Source organism: Myotis nattereri, assembly GCF_964212035.1.
Source record: "Myotis nattereri genome assembly, chromosome: 1".
NCBI classification, from domain to species: domain Eukaryota; kingdom Metazoa; phylum Chordata; class Mammalia; order Chiroptera; family Vespertilionidae; genus Myotis; species Myotis nattereri.
This window is the reverse complement of record NC_138075.1, coordinates 41,094,912-41,114,229: the sequence shown is the minus strand read 5'-3', so window position 1 is coordinate 41,114,229 and position 19,318 is coordinate 41,094,912. Positions and strand designations below refer to the sequence as shown.

Here is a 19,318-nt window from a genome sequence, read left to right as displayed (position 1 = left end):
TTCATATGAGGTTCCAGATTTTCATATTTCCCTTTAAACTTTGGCTTTATGAAATGTTCACAGAAAAAAATATGAAAAGATTTTTGATTCCATGCTAATAATAAATAGCTCCAAGCGGGGAGCACCGGCCACTCCCTGTGTTGCCCTTGGCTCTGAAGTCTGATTGGCCCACTGACCTCTCCTTCCTGTCTTGGGTCATTTTCTTCCAGGTTGGAGGTTGTACCTGGTTTCTAGTTTGGTTACATGTTCCTGTGAGTTAAAGAAATGATTTGGATTCAGGGCAGTGGGTTCTGGACAAATCCTTTTTCAAGAGGGATTCTAAACTAGCAGGATGAATTTGGGAGAAGGATAAAGAAATGGAAAAATTACCCATGACAGAAAAGTGGCCCCCAAGACTACTGGCCTCATCAGGACTTTGGACCTGAAAACATTACACACTAGAAGACAAAAAAATTAGTATCCTGTGGGTTTAGCTAGTTGGGCTTTAGCTATGAGGTCTGGACCATAGACAGTGGCCTGAACCCTCCTGGTTTTCCCAGGGCTGACTCCCGTGGCCTCCACTCCTCGGTCTCATCCCACCCTCCTCCTGCCTCTGCTCCTGGCTCCTCGTGCACAGCTGGGGATTCCTGGGGTTCTGCCTCTAACAGTTGCCTCCACCTTCATGGCTGTGGCTGTCCTTTTGAATTAGGCATTCTCTTTCCTTGGTGTTCTGTTCTTTTCAAAAGGTAAACGTGGGTTCTTGAGGAGGAGAAAAACGCAAATTAAAACCAGAAGCACTATGTTTCTGTGTCAAATCAGTAATGAGTGTTCCATTTAATGCTATGAAAGGTGTCAGGAAACATGCTCACATACTGCAGGTGTGTGTGTGTAAATCAGAACCTTGGCTAGCCCTGTTGGGATACAATTTGACAATACACATCAAGAGCTTTAAAACTACTTGTATCCTTTAACTTCATAGCCCATTTCTAGGAATGTGTCCCAGCAGAAGAATCTTCAATACAGAGAAAAGCTCTCAGTACAAAGATATTCATTATGACAGAGAAAGGAATATCCAACCTGGGGGCAGGGGGGTGGCGGATGGGAGGCGAGACTCAGTCAACGAGGCTGCATATAGCGGGTGAGCAGTGAAGGTATTTATAAGACAAGAATCAGTGAAAAGGCTGGAGGGGAAATTGTACATACAGTATGACTCCCACTCTAAAAACAAGGATATTTGCATTAGAAAATTAGAAGGAAATATTCCAAATAACACTTTGCTCTTTATATGTTTATGCACTTTCTATGTACGACTGTCTGTACACTGGAGAACGCGTATGGAAGCGTTAATGATATGTGGCTTAAAAGAAAAGAGCTGAGCATAAAGTTGTGTCTACAAAACGAGTGCAGTGATTTTAGAAAACACACCCAAAACTCTACATCAAGGGCATCAAACTTAAAATACCTCCAGGAGCCAAACAGGCAGCATAAACAAATAAAAGGAACTGTGTTGGAACCGTTTTCAAACGGTGAGCACACACCCCTTCTGAGGTGACAGCCTCTCTTCAGGCCCTGCCATTTGGGAATGCAGGTTCAATTTTTCAAGAAAACGCCTCAGTCTGGATTTCATTCTTGCATGTTAAAGTCTAATTAAAATTATAAATATATTGTGTGGGCCAAATGAAACATGCCAGACTTTTTTTGGCCCAAAGGCTGCCCGTTTGCACTTTCTGCTCTGTATGTGAACACACACACACACACACACACACACATAAGTACACGTTTGAGACAACCCAACCAAAATGGAAACAGCCATCATGGCTGGATGATAGCACTCTGGTGATTCCTAGTATTTTCTATACTTCCATTAAATTTTCTTTAATATCCACGGGTGCTTTTATAATGAAAACATTAAAGTATTATTTTCAACAAAATACAGAGTTTATATTTAAAAAAAAAATCCCAGAATCTGGAGTTTCTTTTTCTTATTTCTCTCTACATATTACAGCCATTTAATTAAGCTTTTCTTTTCTTTTTTTTTTTTTTTTTAAGCAGGCTTAATTCATTTTATTTTTCTTGTATAAAATTATGTGGTGGCCACAGCTGGAGCCTGGGTCCTCTGCACAGAAACTCTGGTGTGGGTCTTGACAAGATGGTCAGTGAATTCCTGATAGGGAGACTTGGTGAACACGGTCTCTTTCCAGAGATCTGGGGTGAGATAGCTGTAGGTCTTAGAGATGGCATCAAAGCTGGCCTTGGCGAAGTTGCCCAGGGTGGCAGTGCAGCCCCTGGCTGAAGTGTAGCAGTCGTCAATACCAGCCATCATCAGCAACTTCTTAGGCACAGGGGCCGAGACAATGCCCGTACCCCTGGGAGCAGGGATGGGGCGCACCAGTACAGAGCCACAGCGGCCAGTCACCTTGCAAGGTACGGTGTGGGGCTTGCCAATCTTGTTTCCCCAGTAGCCTCGCCGCACAGGCACAATGGAGAGCTTGGCCAGGATGATGGCTCCACGGATGGCAGTGGCTACTTCCTTTGAGCACTTCACACCCAGACCGACATGTCCATTGTAGTCCCCAATGGAGACAAATGCCTTGAACCGGGTCCTCTGGCCAGCACGTGTCTGCTTTTGCACAGGCATGATCTTCAAGACTTCGTCCTTGAGGGATGTCCCCAAGGAAAAGTCAATGATTTCCGATTCCTTGATGGGCAAGGAGAATAGGTAGATTTCCTCTAGGGACTTGATTTTCATGTCCTTGACCAGGCGGCCCAGCTTGGTGACAGGGATCCACTCCTTGTCCTCGGCCTTGCCTCCACGATCTCCGCGACCTCGGCCCCGGCCCCGACCCCGGCCACGACTCCGGCCTCGGATGCCGCTGCCAAATCCTCCACGGAAGCCGCCGCGACCTCCTATTCTGGGGCCCCCGGGGCCTCCGGGGCCCCCGGGGTCTCCGGGCCCTTCCGCAGCACCGGCGTCATCCGCCATTTGGTGTTTCCTCGGAAAAGAAGCTAATTAAGCTTTTCATTGTTCTCAAAGGGATGTTACAGAGAGCACCAACAGATCATACGTGGGTACAAGACTTTAGGACACTGACATAAAAATGCCAGCCGTATCCTGGCCAGTGTGGCTCAATAGTTAAAGGGTGTTGAGTTCGATTTCCAGCCAAGGGCACATACCTGGATGGTGGGTTCAAACCCCCAGCCTCTATTGGAGCTCATGTGAAAGGCAACCAATTACTGTTTCTCTCTCTCTCTCTCTCTCTCTCTCTCTCTCTCTCTCTCTCTCTCTCTCTCTCCCTCTCTCTCTCTCTCTCCTTCTCCCTCCCTTCCACTCTCTCTAAAAAGCAATGGAAAAAATATCCTCAGGTGAGGATTTAAAAGCCAGCCATGTAAAGTAGACACTATACTAGGATATCATTTTGATGGAGCTGTCTAGCCACTCTCTCTTTCCCCAACTCCTTGCCTTTTCATCCCATAGTAACCCAATCAGAAGGAATCTCTTCCCTTGAACCCACATTATTGTAAGAGTGCGGCCAATGAGGGGAGGAGAGGGAAATAGCTAAGCTTGAGAATTTATGATAATGCAGAAAGAATTGATGGCTTGGGACAAGTGGAGGATTTTACATCTTACCCAGAATTATTTTAATAATTCTACTTTGAAAGCTGAGCTGTTTCTCCAAATATAAAATTTTTTTTTTTAAAAAAAAGGTAACAAAAGACCATCTGCAATTCTACTTAAGACAGTGCAGATGTTAGAGAAAAAGCATAACGAAAGTTAGATTTGCTCTTCTACAAGTTCAAGTGCCATTAAAGGTCTTTTTAATTTCCTTTATATTTTCCTTCTAAGTTCAAAGGGATAGTTCAAGTTTCACTTTGTGCTTAGAGGCGGCACGCCCCGTGCATGGCAGGAGTCATATTTTCATTCATTCTTTACTTCTCCATGAGAACGGACCCTGTTTCCAGGCCTGGTTGACCCTGGGGGCTTCCTGCTTGGGTGCAACCAGCCAGTGTGTGGGAGGTGGGTTTTCTGAGAGCCCTGGGCACTGTGGTGGGCAGGGGGGAGTGAAGTGGTTTACGAAAGGGTTTGTATATTTTTGAACTTCTGCCAGGACTTCTTGACAGTCCCTAGATCTTCCCCTGAAAGAGGATATGGTTTGTCTCAGTGATGTGCTGGTAACAACCAATTTTCTGAGAATAAGAGCCCTGAGTCGTAGGGTTTGCTGATTTTTATGGTGTAAATACTTGCCCCATAGCCCATATGGAATGCAGTGAAGAAGAGATGCACACGATCGGCTCACCCAGCCCACCACTAGCTTACCTCCTCTGCTCCGTGAGGGTCAAGCCAAAGGACCTGGGGCTTTCCAGTGGGGCTGCTCAGTCCCACAAGAAGTTCTTTTTTCTTTTTTTTTAATATATTTTATTGATTTTTTACAGAGAGGAAGGGAGAGGGAGAGAGAGTTAGAAACATCAATGAGAGAGAAACATCGATCAGCTGCCTCCTGCACATCTCCTACTGGGGATATGCCCGCAACCCAGGTACATGCCCTTGACCGGAATCGAACCTGGGACCTTTCAGTCCGAAGGCCGACGCTCTATCCACTGAGCCAAACCGGTTTCGGCCAACACAAGAAGTTCTTGCTACGCAGAAGGGCAGTGCTGTTCTCCACTGCCATGTTAGCCTCCTTCAACAGTCTTCCTCTGGTCTTTCTTTTTAAATATGCTTTTATTGATTTTTTTTTTTTTTTGAGAGAGAGAGAGAAAGGAAGGGAGAGAGATAGAGAGATAGAAACATCAATCAGAGAGAAACATCAGCTATCAGCTGCCTCCTGCACGCCCCCCACAGTGGATCAATCCTGTGACCTGGACATGTGCCCCGACCAGTGGCCTCTTGGTTCCTGGGTCAACACTCAACCACTGAGCTACACCAGCCAGCTGTGATCTTCTTGGCTCACCTGATTAACAGTTTTTTAAAAAAATATATTTTATTGATTTTTTACAGAGAGGAAGGGAGAGGGATAGAGAGTTAGAAACATCGATGAGAGAGAAACATCGATCAGCTGCCTCCTGCAAACTCCCCACTGGTGATGTGCCCTCAACCAAGGTACATGCCCTTGACCAGAATCGAACCGAGGATCCTTGAGTTCACAGGCCAATGCTCTATCCACTGAGCCAAACTGGTTAGGGCCTGAGTCACAATTTTATCTCACAATATTTTACTGTTAATTTGCTCTTCCTACATTATATCATTTTAATTTTATTGATTTTATTTCTTCACATTGCTCATTCCAGATAGGAACACTGAATTTGGACTCACCTCCTCCCTAAAAGAGGTAGTGAGCTCATGCCACGGTCAGCAATAAACCATCTGTTTGTGCTCGCTTTGGCAATACAGGTACTAAAGTTGGAACAGGTCACAGATCACCATGGCGCCCGTACAAGGATGACACGCAAATTCATGAAGCGTTCCACACATTTTTCCTAGGGACCAACTATCCAGGAGGGGTTCCAGATGACTCACACAGATGCTTAGGCTGAGGATGGCTTTTTTCTCTAACTCTACGTTAACTTTGTCACCACTGCCACCCTCACAAGTCTCAGAAATTACTGAAATGACACGGGTAGACCACCTATCGGGCTGAAAGTCAAACACTGACATCACCACTAGCTTTCCGTGTGACCTTCTACATGTCACGCAGCCTCTCAGGAACTCTAGCTTTCCTAAATTGATCCTCAAGCAACAAAAGGTGGCTCACTCCTGACTCCCATGGACGTAATATAATAAATTGAAAAGTCTCTCCATTGGATCTGTCCCTTCCTCTTCAACCAGGACTCAATAGTAAGAGAAGCTATGGACCCCCGGGGATGGGGAGCACTCATCGCTTCCATCTTGAGGTGATTTGCACTCGCTCAGGAAATGCAAATCCCAAACTCATCAGAAACTGCTTAACTTGTAGACAAGTGAGGAGCAAGTCCATCGTCACCTGCACACCTGCATCAGTGGGGACCTTGCACTGCCCGCCCTTTCTCTATACACGCAGGCCTGGCCCTTCGCTCTATACACGCAGGCCTGGCCCCTCTCTCTATACACGCAGGCCTGGCCCTTCGCTCTATACACGCAGGCCTGGCCCCTCTCTCTATACACGCAGGCCTGGCCCTTCGCTCTATACACGCAGGCCTGGCGCCTCTCTCTATACACGCAGGCCTGGCCCCTCTCTCTATACACGCAGGCCTGGCCCCTCTCTCTATACACGCAGGCCTGGCCCCTCTCTCTATACACACAGGCCTGGCCCCTCTCTCTATACACGCAGGCCTGGCCCCTCTCTCTATACACGCAGGCCTGGCCCCTCTCTCTATACACGCAGGCCTGGCCCCTCTCTCTATACATGCAGGCCTGGCCCCTCTCTCTATACACACAGGCCTGGCCTCTCTCTCTATACACGCAAGCCTGGCCCCTCTCTCTATACACGCAGGCCTGGCCCTTCACTCTCTATACACGCAGGCCTGGCCCCTCTCTCCATACATACAGGCCTGGCCCCTCTCTCTATACACGCAGGCCTGGCCCCTCTCTCTATACACGCAGGCCTGGCCCCTCTCTCTATACACGCAGGCCTGGCCCCTCTCTCCATACATACAGGCCTGGCCCCTCTCTCTATACACGCAGGCCTGGCCCCTCGCTCTTGCCTTGGTGCACAGAACCACCTCCATCACCATCCTTGTCCTCTTCTTTGTGTTAAACCCTTTCATTTACCCCAAGTCCTGAGTATTTATTGATTTGAAATAGATTTAAAAATTAAATAGAGAGAAAAATAAAAGAGGTCCTCCTGATTCATTTAAAAACAGTTGTGAGGGTCAAAATAACATATTTGTTTAATTTTTACTTCAAAAGTAAAACATGTTCTTTGCAGAGTATGAGGAAATACAATTAGCAAAAGAAGAAATAAGCAAAATGAAATGAAAAATCAGCCATAATTCTAACAACCACATATAACCACTATAAATAACTAGCATTTATCCTTCTAGACATATATTTTTTGTTGTTCACAAAATGAGTTTATACTGTAACTCTGCTTGGCAACCCTCTCCCCTTCTATGTCAATAAACACATTTTTACTGAATCACTTAATAACTGCAGTGTGAGTATTCCATTATATGGATATACCTTATTTAACTAATCCCCTAAGGTTGACTTTTGTTTCTGGTGTTCTGCACCTTTGTACATTTTTATATATTTGTCTGGTTATTCTTTTGGCTAAATTTCTGAAAGTGTAACTGTTTGATCAAAGAGCCCTCAGATGTTTTTAGACTTTTAATTGCATTGCCAAATTGAAGGGTTGGGGAAGTGTAATGAACTGCATCTGGAAGTCGAATTAAAGTGACAAAAATGCTATTATAGAGAGTGGAAACAGCGACATAATTTGTACTTAAAATTATAGCTGAAGGGAGGAAGGCAAAAGGAGACACGACCTTCACCCAGAAATGGATTTCCTTGAAAGGTGGAAGCACGCTGAAGTGGAACTGGAAAGGTGACGTGTTGGACTGTCGGAGATCTTGGAAGTTTGAGCTTCGAGCCTAAGCTCATCTGCCTCCTGGGAGAGAAATTATATCAGATCTTCTATTCAGACTGGGAGTGTGCAGCTGAGTGAACTCCTGCTGCAATTCTGTGGTTTCAGACCACCCCCACCTCAGTGGCTCAGAATAACCAATGTTGATTTCTCACTCCTGGTCTGAGGGTCAGCAGTGACTGCCCTTCAGGTGACTATGGGTCTCTCCTGCACATCTTATCTTCTTCCAGGACCCATGCTGAAGGACCAGGAACTTCTAGAGCCTGATCTCATGGGGTAACCTGCAAAGATCCTGAAGCTGGTGCTCAACAATCATGAGGACTTTTTTGTCCACATCCCATTGGCCAAAGTGAGTCACATGGCCAAGCCCACTGCCTGAAAGAGAGGGAAGAGGAGCGGGGAAGGGAATATTTGTTGAACAAGATTAAGTCACAGCAACTCTTAACGGTGTTGTGTATTTAATGAAGGAATTGCATGAGCTAATTTCTCCTGAAAGCACTCCAGAGCTGAAAAAGAAAAGGGTGGAAAACAGCAAAAGCAGCAGCTTGCTGTATAATTTCCTGGAGGAAATCCTTCACACAAATACTAGGTATATGACAGAAAGTGGGTTGAAAGTGATGCTCTAGGGCAGGGTAGATCCTGGTTTTGAGGGGCTTCTAGCTTATATATGTGTATGAATGATTTGGGGGGCTTCATTTAAGAAAAGAAATGCAACATTACAAATATAAAATTAGATTTAAAAGTATTTAAAATGAGAAAATAAATCACAAATCACACATTTTGAAAAAAATTGATAATTACCAAGAATATCCCATATCCAGAAAAATAAGATATTTTAATTAACTAACTACCTGACACACTTCTATAATATGTTTTTCTACATTTTTTTAATTAAATCTTTATTGTTCAGATTATTACATTTGTTCCTCTTTTTTCCCCCCATAACTCCCCTCCTCCCAGTTCCCGCCCCACCCTCCGCCCTCACTCCCCACCCACTGTCCTCATCCATAGGTGCACGATTTTTGTCCAGTCTCTTCCCGCATCTCCCACACCCCTTTCCCCCCCAAGAATAGTCAGTCCATTCCCTTTCTATGTCCCTGATTCTATTATAATCACCAGTTCATTCTGTTCATCGGATTATTTATTCACTTGATTCTTAGATTCACTTGTTGATAGATGCATATTTGTTGTTCATAATTTGTATCTTTACCTTTTTCTTCCTCTTCCTCTTCTTAAAGGATACCTTTCAGCATTTCATATAATCCTGGTTTGGTGGTGATGAACTCCTTTAGCTTTTCCTTATCTGTGAAGCTCTTTATCTGACCTTCAATTCTGAATGATAGCTTTGCTGGATAAAGTAATCTTGGTTGTAGGTTCTTGGTATTCATCACTTTGAATATTTCTTGCCACTCCCTTCTGGCCTGCAAAGTTTCTGTTGAGAAATCAGCTGACAGTCGTATGGGTATTCCCTTGTAGGTAACTGAGTTTCTTTCTCTTGCTGTTTTTAAGATTCTCTCTTTGTCTTTTGCTCTTGGCATTTTAATGATGATGTGTCTTGGTGTGGTCCTCTTTGGATTCCTTTTGTTTGGGGTTCTCCGTGCTTCTTGGACCTGTAAGTCCATTTCTTTCACCAGGTGAGGGAAGTTTTCTGTCATTATTTCTTCAAATAGGTTTTCAATATCTTGCTCTCTCTCATCTTCTGGCACCCCTATAATTCTGATGTTGGTACGCCTGAAGCTGTCCCAGAGGCTCCTTACACTATCCTCGCATTTTTGGATTCTTTTTTCATTTTGCTTTTCCGGTTGGGTGTTTTTTGCTTCCTCGCATTTCAAATCTTTGCCTTGATTCTTGCGCTCCTCTGGTCTGCTGTCGGGAGTCTGTATAATATTCTTTATTTCAGTCAGTGTATGCTTAATTTCTAGTTGGTTCCCCAATATAACATCGAGGGTCTCATTAGTTTCCTTGTAGCTCTCATTAAGTTTATCGGCGGCTTCTAAACAGTTCTTGAGAGACCTTAAAAGTGTGGTTCTGAACTCTAGATCTTCCATTGACAATTTTGTCCTGTTTCTTTGTCTCCGCATTTTGTTATGCTTCCTTGGTGCACCCCCTAGTGGTCTTTGTTCGTGGTTTTATAGTTAAATCTTGATTGTTGTAGCTAATTCCAGGGAGGGTTTGACCTCCAGGCCAAGTGGCTATGAGAATCAGCTGTGTCTGCAGTGAGAGAACTTCTGTCCTCTAGGGAGGTGCTAATCCAGCCTTTGCCTGAGGCTATCCGGCAAATGCCTCTGTGCAGGGCTTGGGCGGGGCCGGTCGCACAGGATCAACAGGGTGGGCCAGAGAGAGCAGTTATGGTGGCTCTCAGTCCTGTCCCCAGGGGCTCTGCCTCTCTGAGTCCCAGCACCCGCTGCAAAGCTCGGAGAGAAAGCTGCACTCGCTCTGACCGAAGCCAGACAGTCCCGCTTCTCCCGTTTGAGTCTGGGTCCCTAAAGACTCGCCGGGATCTGGAGCTCAGAGTCTGAGACTCCCTCCCGATTGAAAACGCCAACCGCGCCCTCCGCCGCCAGCCTGCTCTGTGCGCTCCGCACCTCAGACTTTGACTTCAGCACTGGGCCTCCTCTGAGTGTCCGTATGCGTTTCTCTTTCCTCCTAGTTGTAGGACTTCCACTCAGCCAGCGTTCCAGTGGTTTTGGGTGATGTCCGTTCCGTCTTTTAGTTTCACTTTTGAAGTAGTTGTTCAAAGCAGCAAACTCCGGCGTTAACCTATGCCGCCATCTTGGTTCTCTCTACATTTTTTTTTTTTTTTTTTTTTGGCTGCAAATATTTTGGTAGTGTATTTGACAACAATTTCATACTATCATTCTCTATAGAAAAAATAGTCATTCCTTTGGCATGGAAACTTCTGACTCTAGGTACTTCAAACCTCTTTCTCCCCACAACCCTCACACTTCTGGCACCAGGCACCCTGGCTCATGTTCATAGTATGACACTACCACTGGCCTTAGACCTTCATGTTGGATGAGTTAGCACATTGGTTAGGAAGCACATTCCAGGTAACAACCCAAATGCCCATCAAATGATGAATGGAGAACAAAATGGAATGTTTCAGCCATAAAAGGTAATCAAATACCAATTCATGCTACAACATGGGTGAACCTTGAAAACATTATACTAAGTGAAAAAATCCAACACAAAAGGCACACATATTCTATGATTCTATTTATATAAAATACCCAGAATAAGAAAATTCAGAGACAGAAAATAGATTAGGAAAGGATTACAAGATTAGGAGCTGGCTGATATGTGTGTGTGGAGGGGATGGGGAGAATGAGGTGACTACTAATGGGATTGCTTTTGGGGAATGACGAAAATATTCTAGAATTAGATAGTTGTGATAGTCACACAACCTTGTAAAAATACTAAAATTACTGAATTGTATGCTTTAAGAGGGTCAATTCTATGGTATATGAGTTATATATCAATTTTTTTAAAAGAGCATTCTTGAAAGCCATTCCTATATTCAAACAGCTAGAGTAACTGTACCAGAAGTATCTGCAAACTATATAAATATATCACGCTGAACTCAGACTCAATGTATCTTTAATTTAGCATCCCTTTAGCCAGATCTCAAAATTCCCTTGAGTGCCATATGATGGGAACAGCCAGTGATAGAGAGAAGTCAGGGTAGAAAGAGACACTGGTTTACTCTTGCTTCCTCTTATTTACTATACTCAGGAGAACACATTGTCAGGGTCCTGGACTCTGCAAGGGAGAGTTCTGAAGTCTAAGCACCGTGGTTAATCCCTCTGTCCCGTCACCCATCCACACCTCCCACCATCACCTCCCCACCACCTCTGTGTAGGCCACATACATTTAATACAGATTCATGAAATGAAATAAAGCAATGATTTCTTAACTAAGTTATTAAATGCTATGTATGCTGTATCTGAAAAAACTGATATACTTACACTAAAGAGAGAGAGAACTTTGAAAGGTTTCTTTTTTATTTTTCTGGACTTTGCAATTCTTTTTCCAGAAACAGAGTAAGCCTCTGATTGGAATCTCTTTCAACAGGGTCTGCCCTGTGCAGAGGATCAAAGCCTAATTTCATTTCACCACTGAGATCTAAGGAGAATTCCAGAGCCCTTCAAATACTCTCTGCACTGATGACTCAGCCCCTTGGCTGGCCCACCCCCTCCTGGATTTCCTTCTTCCAGCTAGAGCCAGAATCAGGCTGAGTACCTGCTGGCTCCTCGGCTCAGCTGGATTGGACTCAGGGGTCCATAAATTCTCCAGCTGCCTGGAACTAAGGTGCTTCTCAGCCCAGAGGAGGCAGCTCTGCCAGAACCAGGGACTTGAAATTCACTCATTTGCGGATTACATAATTCCAAACTCCAGAAAGCAAGCAGAAATCTTTTATCTGACATTGAGTGTCTTTCTGACACTGAGTAACCCATTTCCCAACAACCAAAGAGTATTCTTTTGGTATAAATTTTTAACTTCCCACTCAGGTATTAAGAAGAAATCAGCTTGAAGGAAATAAATTGTCCCTGCTCTCCAACCAGACGATCACATCCTCTACTTATTTCACTTTCAGCAAAGATAAATGGATAAACACTAATCCCAGTAACCACCACAGGGTTGGCTTCTGAGATATGTGGATGGTTTAGCCAGAACTAAGACTTTCATTTCAAAACTAGAGGCCCGGTGCATGACATTCATAAACGGGGAAGGGGGTGGGAGGGTAGTCCCTCAACCTGGCCTGTGCCCTCTTGTAGTCCAGGACCCCTCGGCAGACATCCCCTGAGGGGTCCTTAATGCTGCTGTGGAGGTGGGAGAGGCTCCCGCCACCTCCGCTGTGCTCTCCAGTGGTGAGCTCAGCTTCTGGCTGAGTAGCACTCCCCCTGTGGGAGCGCACTGATCATCAGATGCATCGAGCATCTTCCCCCTGGTGGTCAGTGTGCATCATAGCAACTGACTGTTTCACTGTTTGGTTGATTTGCATATTAGCCTTTTATTATATAGGAGGATGGTGGACCAAGAACAAGCTGCAATTTCCTACAAATTCCTAGAAGTAGTTGTGTTTAAAAATGAAATTAAGAGCTTCCCCATAAGTAACTTAAAGAATAAAAGTTGAGGAGGTTGGGTTGAATATCTGTAGTCCAGACTTAACTGAGACCTCTGAGAAAGATGGGAGCAGACTAGGGGATGTGCACTTGGAGGCTCTATAAACCTGCAGCAGAAAAGGGTCCAGGAAACAAACAGGATATAGATACCATAGCAACAGCAGTCAGGCAGCAGTGATAGGGTGTTTGCCTCCAGGCTCCATCAGATCAGAGACAGGGCAGCAGGTGGCTCATGACCTTAGAAGGGAGTGGTGAGTATCAACATCTAACAGACCAACCAGCAAGGTGCATTGCCAGGTGACACAGCCTGTGCTTCCTCTTACTGAAAGCAGGGAAGACCATGAGTCACAAAAGTAACTTTTGCCTCTTTCCCAGGCCAACCATGCAGGCAGATGTGACAGAGAATCTAACAGCAAGTCCACAAAGATAAGCTCACACCCAAGAAACATGAAGTATTTAAAAAATCAACCTCCACAAATGAACAAAAGAAATGAAAGAGCCCTGGTCGGGTGGCCCAGTTGGTTGGAGCATCATCCTGTACGTATGCCAGAAGGTTGGGAGTTTGATTCGCAATCAGGGCACATATATAGGTTGTGGGTTTGATCCCAATTGGGATGTATATAGGGGGCAACTGATCAACGTTTCTCTCTCTCTCCTTTCCTCTCTCTCTCAAATCAATAAAGATATATCTTGAGAGAAACCAAGATGGTGGCATAGGTAAACACCTGAAATTGCTGCCTCTCACAACCACTTCAAAACTACAACTAAAAGATAAAACAGACATCATCCAGAACCACAGGAAGGCTGGATGAGTGGAAATTCTACAACTAGAAGCAAAGAGAAAAGCACACTGAGACTCAGAGGAGGTGCGGAAGTAAAGTGCAGAGGTACGGAGGCACACGTGGAAAGGGCTGGCAACGGAGGACGCCGGTATCTTTTTCAATCTGGAGGGAGTCTCAAGCTCCCAACTGCTCTGAACTCCAGTGCCGGGCGAGTCTCTGGGGACCCAGACTCATACAGGGAGAAACTGGACTGTCTGGCATCAGGCGGAACTTGAGGGCGGCTTTCTCTCAGAAGTGTTTGCAGTGATTACCGGGACACTGAGACCTAGGGGCCTCTTAGGACAGGGCTGAGGAGCAGCCATAGCTGTTTGCTCCGCCCTGTTGATTCCCTGAGACCCCGCCCCACCCAAGCTGCTAGCAGAGGCTTTTGCATATGAATGGGTTGGCCCTTTGAGATCTAAAATTACCTAACAAACTGCAGCTGGGTCAGAGAGACCCAGAACATCCAAAAGAAGGCCCAAGGCCCCACAGCACCTTGCATTGCTTCACAGCTAGGCCTCATCTGGGCACCTCCAAAACCCAAACAAGGAAGAGGAATATGCATATCTCTCCATAGCTCCTGCTGGGTAGCCTCAGGAAGAGGCTAAATTAGCACCTCCTTAGAGATCCAAGAGCCTGTGTACCCAGTGGTCAGATTGGGACCATCCAGATTACAACTTCTCAGATCCATAAGGGACGCACTCAGGGGGCAGACTCAGTGAGCACCAAAGCCCCACTGAAGCAAGTCTTACTCCATAAGGATATCTTCAGCACAGAAGTTCTCCCACTGTAGACACAGCTGATTCTCACAGCCAATTGGCCTGGAGGTCAATTCCTCCCAGTGATACCAACAACAATCAAGGCTTAACTACAACAAGACTGTGCACACAACCCACAAAGGGGTGCACCAAGAGTGTCCACCTCAGGTAATTGGGGAGGCTGAGCCACTGGGCCCTATAGGACACCTAGCACAGAAAGCCACTCTATCAACACAGGGAAACAGCCAAAATGTGGAGACAAAGAAACAGGTCACAAATGACAGAAATGGAGGAAAGCAAACTACTGGATTTAGAGTTCAAAAACCACACTTTTAAGGTTTTTCAAGAATTTTCTAGAAAATGCCGATAAATTTAGTGAGACCCTTAAGGATATGAAAAAGGACCAACTAGAAATTAAGCATACACTGACTGAAATAAAGAATAATATACAGAGATCCAACAGCAGACAAGAGGATCCCAAGAATCAAGTCAAAGATTTGAAATACAAAGAAGCAAAAATCACCCAACTGGAAAAGCAAAAAGAAAAAAGAATCCAAAAATATGAAGATAGTATAAGGAGCCTCTGGGACAACTTCAAGCATACCAACATCTGAATTATAGGGGTGCCAGAAGAAGAGAGAGAGCAAGATATTTGAAAACCTATTTGAAGAAATAATGACAGAAAACTTCCCCTACCTGGTGAAAAAAATAGACTTACAAGTCCAGGAAGCACAGAAAACCCCAAACAAAAGTAATCCAAAGAGGACCACACCAAGACACATCATAATTAAAATGCCAAGGGCAAAAGACAAAGTGAGAATCTTAAAAGCAGCAAGAGAAAAAAAGTCAGTTACCTACAAGGGAGTACCCATACAACTTCCAGCTGATTTCTCAACAGAAACTATGCAGGCCAGAAGGGAGTGGCAAGAAATACCCAAAGTGATGAATAGCAAGAACCTACAACCAAGATTACTTTATCCAGCAAAGCTATCATTCAGAATTGAAGGTCAGATAAAGAGCTTCACTGATAAGAAAAAGCTAAAGGAATTCATCACCACCAAACAAGTATTATATGAAATGCTGAAAAGTATTCTTTAAGAGGAAGAAGAAGAAGAAAAAGGTAAAGATAAAAATTATGAACAACAAATACATACCTATCAACAAGTGAATCTAAAAATCAAGTGAATAAGAAATCTGATGAACAGAGTAAACTGGTGAATATAATAGAATCAGGAGCATAGAAAGGGAGTGGACTGACAATTCTCAGGGGGAAGGGGGTGTGTGGGGTGCGGGAAGAGATTGGACAAAAATCGTACACGTATGGATGAGGAAAGTGGGGGGCGTAAGGGCAGAGGTTGGGATGGGAACTGGGTGAGGGGAGCTATGGGGGGAAAAAAGAGGAACAACTGTAATAATCTGAACAATAAAGATTTATTTTTTTAAAAAAACATATCTTTATTTGAGGATTTAAAAAAAAAAGAAATGGAAGAACTTACATGTGATGAAACAAACTTAGTGAAACAATCTAAACAACACTTAAAGACTAGAACCAGTTTCCTCATTCTCAAGCCACCAGTCTTTCCCTTTCTTCACTTGTGATCCATTTTTAAATTGGGCACTCCCTATATAGTAGGAACATTTTAGAGACATTTCTTTTTTTAAGTTATTTTTTATTGATTGACTTGAGAGAGAGGATAAGAAAGGAAAAGAGAGAAAGAAACATCAATTTGTTGTTCCACTTCTCCATGCATTCATTGACTGATTCCGATATGTGCCCTGACTGGAATCAAACCTCCAACCTTGGCAGATTGGAATGATTCTCCAACCAACTAAGCTACCCAGCCAGGGCTAGAGACATTTCTTTATTTTCCCAAATAAATACTATTTTGGGGGGAAAATCTTGCATAGGTGAGGAAGATCCAAACCAATAGATACCTACTTCATTTCCTCATTTTCTATTTCAAAGAAGGACTTCATTCATCCTAAAATGTCTGCATTCCCACTTTATCCACAGATGAGGACATCCTAATCTCTTTCTAAAATGATTGCAACATCTAACTCTTTTTCCTTTCTTCAGGCCCTACTCCTCCCACCTCCTATCTGTGCTCTGCACTGTTAGATAGATTGGACTATCCAAAATGTAAAATCTGATTATATCACTGACTGCTCCAAAACTTTTCAATGTCTTTTCTCAGCTCTTTGTATGGAGTTCACATTCTTAAAATGACCTACAAGACTGGACAGAATGTGAATCCTGCTTTTTTTTTTTTTTTTTTTTTGGTCCAGTTTATCTCTTGACACACCACAACCACCCCACCCCATCCCCTTTGTTCTATGACCCACCCTGGCAAAATACTTTTATTCCTTCCTCTTTTCTCCAAGCTGTTTTGTTGTTGTTGTTGTTTTGTTTTGTTTTGTTTTGTTTTTTCTAAAAACAGTTCTTTCTTCCCTTTTTACAAGGCCAACTCCTACTTATCCTTCAGGCTTCAGCCCTGAGAAGCCTTCCTGGGGCTCCAGAGTCAGCAGTGCCTCTTCTGCACTCCCAGGACACCACCACATTGCATTCCTGTCTCTGGACCTGAGTTCTCTTGTCTGTTATCTCCTCTACCATATAAGCTTCAGAGTGAAGATTTCTTTGTTCTTTGCTTTATCTGCAGGTGAAGAAAGAGAAGAACACAACAACAACCTTTTGAATAGATGAACTGCCTGATACCTTTATCTGTGGTTTTGTAGTACACTGCTAGATTGGGAGCCCAAGAGAAGAATGGCCATTTTCTTTTACAGAATGGATTTGCAAACTGTTGGCATACCTACCTTGATTTATAGTTCATCTATCCATTCAATAAATTCATTCAACAAATACCATGGAGGGCTCAGAAGATTTCATATGCTGGGTATAGCAATAAATAGAATAGATATAAATCTTGTAGTATTTATTTTATAGGAAATTACGTGGCCGTCAGCCACCTATTTCCCACCAACCCTTCCCAAGACCAACTTGCCATTCTGTTGGAATCTTCCAACTGCTGGTATAGGATGCCATGCTTTATAACTATACTTCTAGCATATATTTCATGTTTAATACTAAACTGTTTTTAATGAAGATTTCAAAAATATACAAAAGTAGAGAGAATAGGATAATGAGCCCCTATATACCGAACACATCAACACACGGCCAAGTCATTCTCATTTATACCTCCCACACACTTTTCCACTGTCCATGCGATTACTTTAAAGCAAAGCCAAATATTCAGTCATTTCATCCATAAATCTCTTCTGAAGGCAGAAGGTTTTGTATGGACTTGGAGAACGGATAGGTCATGGACAAATGGAGAAGAAGCAGTGTGGCATCCTAAATGAGAATGAAAGTACAAGGAAAGGTTTGGTCAAATATAAACATTGTAAATACAGAATCTGGATGGAGAGAAATTTGGAAATAATTATGAAAATGCCAGTCCGATGACATTGGTTTCTGAAGAGAGGGTTTAGTTAGATGGTCATGCCAGGTTTGACATGAGTCAAGCAGTGTTTGAGTGAGAATCATCTGGGGGTGGGAGACATTGGGTCCCAGGGACCTGAGGATATAAATGAGTAGAGAGTAGAAGAGCATAAAGGGGGTCTATTATTATCACTCAGCATGACAAGGCCCAGATCACCTGGTGATGTAGAAGTGGAGAGGAGGGAGGGGCAAGGATGGAGGGAGGAAGGGATTAAGGACAGAATGAGAGATGGCTATGAGGCTCCAAGTCTGGAGATTAGAAGTGCCACAAAATCAAAGAAAATGGGAGGGAGAATCTCTTTGGGAGATTATAAGTTTTAATAGAGGCCCAGTGCACAAAAATCTGTGCACTCGGTGTGTGTGGGGGGGGTGTCCCTCAGCCTGGCCTGTGCCCTCTCACAATCTGGGACCCTCGGGGGATGACCACTTGCTGGCTTAGGCCTGCTCCCCGGGAAATTGGGCCTAAGATGGCAATCAGACATCCCCCTGGCAGCCTGGCAGCCCTCGGGGGATGTCCACTTGCCAGCGGGGAGCAGACCTAAGCTGCAGTCAGACATCCTTAGCGCTGCTGAGGCAGGAGAGGCTCCCACCACCACCGCTGTACTGGCAGCCATCAGCCTGGCTTGTGGCTGAGCAGAGCTCCCCCATGTGGGAGTGCCCTGACCACCAGAGGGCAGCTCCTGCATTGAGCGTCTGCCCCCTGGTGGTCAGTGTGTGTCATAGTGACCAATCATTCCCAGTCTTTCGCTGTTAGGGTCAGTTTGCATATTACCCTTTTACTATATAGGATAGAGGCCTGGTACATGGGTGGGGGCCGGCTGGTTTGCCTTGAAGGGTGTCCTGGATCAGGGTGAGGGTCCCGCTTGGGTGCCTGGCCAGCCTGGGTGAGGGGCTGATGGCTGTTTGCAGCTGGTCACACCCCTTTCAGGGTGGGGGTCCCCACTGGGGTGCCTGGCCAGTCTGGGTGAGGGGCTGAGGGCCGTTTTCAGGCTGGTGGGTGACTGAAGCTCCCAGCCTCTCCTTTTTTTCTTTTATTCTGGGTTTTATTTACCTTCTATAATTGAAACATTGTTGCCATCACTGGTGCTCCCAGCTCTGAGGCTGCGGCCGGCTGAAAGCAGGTATCTGGGGTTTGTTTAGCTTCTACAATTGAAACTTAGTTGCTTTCAGAGCTCAGAGCTGGTCCGCGGCAGGTGGAGAACCTTGGCTTCCTCCATCCACTGGAGCAAGCAAGCCTCATGTTCGCTTCAGCTGCGTGGCTGCCGGCCACCATCTTTGTTGGCAGTTAATTTGCATATCGCCCTGATTAGCCAATGGGAAGTGTAGCAGAGGTATGGTTAATTACCCTTTTTGTCTTTTATTATAAAGGATTTTAGATGTCATAATGGAATACCCAAATATAAGTGTGTACTAATCTGTTGGAGAGGGCAGGATTGGAATTTGGTGAAAGTAACAGAGAAGGTTTCCACTTATCTACCTAAAATTAATATTTGAGGTCAGGCATATTTATTAATTTTATGCACGGAGAATGGCGAGAGGATGGGAAAAGAAGAGGAAGGAAAGGGGAAGGGAAGAGAGA

At 44.5% G+C, this 19,318-nt stretch overlaps 1 protein-coding gene across 1 annotated transcript; it reads right to left on the bottom strand.

Annotated features, from left to right (window-relative positions):
* Positions 1-2,032: 2,032 nt before the first annotated feature.
* LOC308514491 (small ribosomal subunit protein uS5-like) lies at positions 2,033-2,962 on the bottom strand (the record flags this gene model as incomplete). The annotated part of the gene is made up of 1 exon (XM_081084655.1): positions 2,033-2,962. One exon carries the CDS (start codon positions 2,960-2,962, stop codon positions 2,063-2,065), a length of 900 nt encoding a protein of 299 aa, XP_080940781.1. The 3' UTR covers positions 2,033-2,062.
* Between the last annotated feature and the right edge of the window lie 16,356 nt (positions 2,963-19,318).